At 34.2% G+C, this 6,000-nt stretch overlaps 1 protein-coding gene across 3 annotated transcripts; it reads right to left on the bottom strand.

Annotated features, from left to right (window-relative positions):
• On the bottom strand, positions 1,055 to 5,648 carry LOC109363162 (protein COFACTOR ASSEMBLY OF COMPLEX C SUBUNIT B CCB2, chloroplastic). Of its 3 annotated transcripts, XM_019609307.1 has the most exons (8): positions 5,404 to 5,644; positions 5,205 to 5,323; positions 5,017 to 5,088; positions 4,283 to 4,426; positions 3,846 to 3,999; positions 2,815 to 3,006; positions 1,506 to 1,664; positions 1,055 to 1,368 (listed from the first exon to the last, which is right to left on the bottom strand). In XM_019609307.1, exons 1-7 carry the CDS (start codon positions 5,579 to 5,581, stop codon positions 1,654 to 1,656), a joined length of 870 nt encoding a protein of 289 aa, XP_019464852.1. In that variant the 5' UTR covers positions 5,582 to 5,644; the 3' UTR covers positions 1,055 to 1,368; positions 1,506 to 1,653. The 3 variants fall into 3 exon arrangements, with proteins under 3 accessions (XP_019464852.1, XP_019464851.1, XP_019464854.1); XM_019609306.1 differs by lacking the exons at positions 1,055 to 1,368; positions 1,506 to 1,664 and adding an exon at positions 1,963 to 2,293 and having other exon boundaries at positions 5,404 to 5,646; XM_019609309.1 differs by lacking the exons at positions 1,055 to 1,368; positions 1,506 to 1,664 and having other exon boundaries at positions 2,863 to 2,992; positions 5,404 to 5,648.

Below are 6,000 nucleotides of genomic sequence, written 5' to 3'. Positions count from 1 at the left end.
AGAGAAAAGGCTTCATTTTTAATGGGTTTCTCAAATAGATTCATATTAATTTATGTGTAGTTTACATTTTGTGATTTTTATATTAGTATTTACATTTAATTTTCAGTATATATTACACATCAGCCCTTCAAATCTTAGGTTCGCCACTGCATTCAAATCTTATAAATCCATACACTTTAAAAAAAGTCTTGGTCAACCATTTAAAATCCAAACATTAAAATCTTCATTACAACAATCTTTTAAAAAATTATTAAAATTATTAAAATCTCAATCCAATACACCAAATCAATTAATTTTAAATTATTTTCTTGGACCAATCAAAATCTTTCAAACAAGCATGATAAAGAGAATTACTAAACAAATGCTATTCATGGTTTCATGTTGAAAACCTACATGTTGTGCTTCAAAACTTTAAATTCTTATTTTTATTTTTAAGAAAGGATGAACCAAGGCAAGTTTGTACTCGATGTAGATTTGACCATTTCGTTTCAAAAACTAGTCCAACAGGTTCATTGGACTTGCCTAGACCCCAAGGTACGATTTTCAATGTGGATCACTGAAGTGGTTCGGTCTATGTAATTGCACTTTGGCAATATATAAATTTAGAAGAATTTTCCATGAGGTGATAGGTATAGATATAAGATCGACTAGAAAACAAAATGAACATAAATTTTCTATAACCACTACTATCTTCAACCAAAATAGCCACAACTCAGGTATTCTGAAATAATCCTATTCGAGCTGAGATCATCCACAATATATAACTAGAGTTTCGTCTCTATGCAAGACTTGAACATGGTGTGACACAATACATAGTTAGATCTCTGCTTCACAATTAAATCCTACAAGCAAAGAACAAAAAACAAAGTGGTGAGACACATCCACATTTTAAGTATAAATGAATAATTCAATTTGCTAGCTAAAGTCCAATCATTGGGATAAATGAAAATGTCATGCACCTTATGCAATGCATGAGGCCAGCTAGATGAGAAAGATACAAATTCCTAATCGGAAGATACAAAACATGAGCTTCTGGCCCCATATGCATCTCAAAAAACCAAAAAAAGCAAGTGCAAACATGTTTAGTATTAATGCCTCATTAGATTCTTTCATACAATTTATTTGCCCTACAAAGGACCAAGTTCAGAAGAATATGGAAATTGGGTGGGCTTCCTTCCGGTACAACAGTTCACTTTCTGGTTCAGAAGAGGTATATCCTCTGAACAAACATGATTCTACATATATTTTTCGGCATATGTACTTAATGAATTTTGATCACCATATCAACTGGCGGCAAATGTATACTCTCAAGCATAATATCACATGTGTAAATTTTTTGTGTCGGACTTGCTATTGGTAAAGTATGCACCTAAGAGTCTGTTTGCAAGTTGATTTTTGAAAGGTAACAGATGAAAGGGAAAGACTTGGGAGCCATGAAATATACTTGTCAGATGGATCTCAAGCCTTCCCTTCCCTTTCCCTAAAAAACAAACTCGCAAACAGACCCTAAAGGTATTCAACCATAGACTCTGAGCTTTTAATTTCTTCACATCATTCTGCTTGTTTGGTTGCCATTGTCATGCTTGCTGAAAATACTCTAACTCTTCAATCTACTTGTTGAAAAGTTTATTATGGTTTAAACTCAAGGGATAATCAACTCCAGCCTGTAAACAAACACGAGAAAGAAGGTTTGAAAGGAATGAAGGGAAGGGAACCATAATCTTAAATCACTTTCATAGTCCATTTATTCAATCATAATGTTAAACATTTGAACATTAATCCAATGAAATTCATGAAACACTATTTTGTATATCTAATTAGAACTCAGGCATGTGGGAGCCTTTTGTTAAATATGGCTACAAAACCGTAAGAGAGTGGAGTAATAAAAGAATCAAGAGTGACATGGGACCGGGAGATGGAAAGAATTTGGCTAACCCAGTAGCTCTCAAATCATTAACAAGGTAAGTGCAACAGGAAGGCCAACTTGTCAATAATACCTCTAAACGCATCTTACAGTTTCTGTAAATCTATATCACGGATATAGGTTAAGACAAGGTTATACACCACGCTAGAATGTTAACAAATTTGAGAAATGACATGCATCAAATGATTAGCGATAAATCCAATGTTTCCATAATTCGTAGGTACTCGAGCACCATAGTAGCCAGTGCCACTAAGGCACTAACTGACCCTTTAAACACTTGGATACCAGCCCTGCCCCCACATATTCGACACAAGTCTCTAACTACCTAATTTCTATCCTTGATATTACAAAGAAAACCCTGATCTGAATCTGTTAAATTCTATGCCTTCCATTTCCCTGAATCACAGATTTCATTCTTTATTTTGTTTGTACTCTAGACACACTTGCATTCCCTTCATCTCAAGTCTCATGGACATATCAATTAAGGAAGATAAGAGTCATAAGACTATAAGGTGTAAACAAACTAATCAATCAATGATTTCCATATAACTTCCTTTAATCTGACAATTTACAAATCAACTACATAAAAAAGGGTGGCACAGTGCGTGAGACTCTCACCTAGTGGGGTCTGGAGAGGGTATTTTTTAAAAAGGCGTCTACTGAAATGCTTGGAATTATTCTAGCAGAAGGCTCATAAATTTGTCATGGTGTAGGCTATTTCCTTCAGTTTTACATGTTGAAACATCAAGATGAAAACCAATACATAATTCAACAACATAGCTGTATGACGGATATACATTGAAAAAGGAAGGAAGAGGCCTCCAATGGAATTCAGACATACTTAAAAGATGAAGTCTAAATTCATTTACAAATCTATACACAGCGGTTACCTCTAAGTTTGTTGGCCACGGCAGCAATCCAGGCTCTGTCTTTAATGCTAAATGCATACCTCACGGTCGAGGCTAGCAGAATAAACCCTGCGGGTTTTTGCAAGCCTGTAGTACTCTGGGTAGAGATTTGTAACATTGGTTGCACCAGAAGAGAGCGAGTCCCTTTAGGTACCAGATCCTGAAATTCAGAATCTGAAACATTCATCAAACTTTCAAAATTCAGATTATTTGAACAGAAGTACAAATCCATACCATGTTAAAAGTGTAGAGCAATTCATGCCAGCAAGGAGTGGATTCCTCTAATAAAATATGACCTTTATTGCTAATATTAATTGCAGCCTTATTGTTGAAGGAGTAGTACAATTGAGAAATCTTCCCCGGACTTATCTTAATCAGCTAAAGATCCTTTTACAGAAAACATATGAACTTCTAGTATGGTTGAGTCATAAATGCTATGGAACAAATAATGTCTGTGTCTCCTAATAAGAATTCTAACAGATCTCCAATTTCCACATGACCTCATATCTTTTGAAAAAGAAAATCCAGTTTCTTATATTTTGAGTTAAATCGGGAAGTAATAGAAGGTCAGGAAAAAGCTCAAGCACAGAATGAAACTTAAACACGGCATATATATCCTCTACCCAATGTCCCAACCGGGGGCATAAAAATATCCAGATACCAGTTATCCCTTGCTAATCAGTGAAAAAGGATTGAATGGGCTTGATGATCATAATTCTCAAGAATCTAGTCAAATATACCTTTCAAGAGAAAGGCAATACATCAAAAGAAAGAACATGTTGGCTCTAGATCCAGCAATAGTGGGATACAATATAAAGTAAAAAAAAAAATTAACTGCATATTTTAGTGTTAAGTTTTGGGGGAATATCTACTGTAGAAACAAGAATTCAACTAAATGTGAAGATGTGTTTCTAGCTCCGAGTAGACTTAACCGAAGAAGAAGCTACTTTCATGATTCAACTTCCTAATGCTTACTTAACCAAGAGTTTCAAAAATTAACATTACGGCATTACCTGCATCTTGAGGAAAATATAGGGTGTCCTTCAAATCAAACAGAGCAGCATCTGCAACTTTTTTATCAAACCATGCAAGAAGAATTTCTTTTGACGAATTGTCAGGTACGTTCCAGTAGCCCCTTGTGCATATCTCTCCTTGAATACAAATTAGCTGAACACATTGAAATCAAGTGCATTTTACACATAAAATACTTGACAACTTTACCTTCTGAAATTTCAAATTGCCATCATAAACAAATAAAGTTCATATCAACAATACAAATTCTACTTTGTGATCAAAACTGTCCACAATCATATTCCCAGGGGGAGGTTGCCTCATTCTATTGCCAGAGCACGCCACAAGCCTTCTAAGTGACCAATTAATGAATGACCACAGTAGGAATCAACCTACCATGTGTTTTTTTAAATTAATGATGATTACGGATAGTACATACCGCAGCAACGGCATTTGTATTACGCAGCAGAATGTATGATGACCAAGCCAGGTCCTCCTTTAGACCATCCACTATACCACTTGACATGACAAATATTTGCTCTGTGCCCTCGGGTAGAGTTGTTTGATCCACTGGTTGAGCACCCTGAAAATTTCATAGAATCGGCTTAAGATCAACATTATACATGAAAAAACATTATACTTCAGCTCCACATTTTCAAGAATAATAAAGCTGTTTAACTGTTTTAAAAAAATAAAAAGAATAGTTATATCCTAAGTTCCTAACCATGTAAAAAGGCATGTTGGGATAACCAGTTTAATCAAGTACTTATTGAATAAGCTTCATTGGAATAGGTAAAATAGCTTATTTCCATAAGCTTGCCTGATAAGCCTATTGAAATAAGCTAAAAGGAGTTATAGGAATGATAAACTATTTTCATAAGCTTCTCTCATAAGCCCAAATCAGCTTTCTATAATCTCTTCTAAATGCCCCCAAACTCCAAATGAATTTATTGACAACAAAGCATAGACAATTACATGAAATAATTTTGTTCTTTGGTCTCAATAAATTCAATTGGAGACATACATGAAAAAGTTTCTGTTATTTGTACACCATATTTAAATAGCAACCCACATTTACATAAGTGTGTCTACTCTATCTCAAAACACCCAATACCTTGATATAACTCACATAAATCAAATGTTCTAAAAAAACCTCTAGATGTAAGAAGTTACCTTGAGAAATTTACCAAGATAAGGTAGTGCAATAGAGAAGGAAGCCAAAGACAAACCTAAAACCTCTGTGCTCTACAATGCATTAAATAAGAGAAAACAACACAACAAATGAAGGCCACCCCAGAAAAGGGAAACAAATTTAATTAAGCAAAAATATGAAAATGTAATAAAAATGCAATTTTTATTACAAGTTGTGCTGATGTAACAGTGGATGAATCAGAACCAAAGAAGTGATTCAACAGTAGAAGTGAACCAAAACCATAACCAATCCATCTGGGTAAGTAAGATTCATCAAACCCAGGTATCCCTGAAGCAAAAAAAACCCAAAATCAATGAGAAAAAAATCTGACTAATACACACAAAGAGAGAGAAAGAGAAGTGGGTTACCCAATGTGAAGCGAAGAACAGAGAGATTGAGCTGTTGTTGGGTTGAATTGGGTGGTTGAGAATCTTGAAGAGAAGCACGAAGTGTTGTTGATGAGTATTTTTTAGTGAAGGTGGTTTTGTTGGGACAAAGCATGTGGTGGGAAGGGATACAAGGTTTCAAACAGATTATGTTGTTCATGTTTCTGGCTAAAGCTCTCAAATCAATTCTATGGGTATTATTATATGTAAAGATATATTTTTGTGTCAAAATTCCATCTTACAACTTGACATTCTCATTGTAGAGTTCCGTATAAATCGTCACTCCCATTAACAATTTCTAAATATTACACTAGTTTAAGAGTTAGTTTAAAAGATGTAACAAAACTATAATACTTGAGTCAAAGTGTACTTGTGATATAAATTTGTCACTCTTGTTTTGCATTAGAATTCATGTATACACAAAAATTAGTTCTTTTTTTCTAGTTGGAAAACAAATTTCTAACGTATCTAAATCCCTCATAGTCTTAGTCTAATCATTTTTTTAAGTCTATGCTAAGGTATCTCAGAGAGAGTAATTTTTTTTGGATATTATAATTGTCTATTTTAATAAGTTTTAGG

Source organism: Lupinus angustifolius, chromosome LG13 (assembly GCF_001865875.1).
Source record: "Lupinus angustifolius cultivar Tanjil chromosome LG13, LupAngTanjil_v1.0, whole genome shotgun sequence".
NCBI lineage: Eukaryota > Viridiplantae > Streptophyta > Magnoliopsida > Fabales > Fabaceae > Lupinus > Lupinus angustifolius.
This window is presented reverse-complemented; position numbering and strand designations above follow the sequence as displayed.

Coding starts and splice junctions, on each gene's coding strand:
- LOC109363162 (XM_019609306.1), bottom strand. CDS start 5,581: ATGAACAACATAATCTGTTTGAAACCTTGTATCCCTTCCCACCACATG. Junction 5,324..5,403: donor TGTTCTTCGCTTCACATTGG/GTAACCCACTTC, acceptor TTTTTGCTTCAG/GGATACCTGGGTTTGATGAA. Junction 4,000..4,282: donor ATACAAATGCCGTTGCTGCG/GTATGTACTATC, acceptor CAATGTGTTCAG/CTAATTTGTATTCAAGGAGA.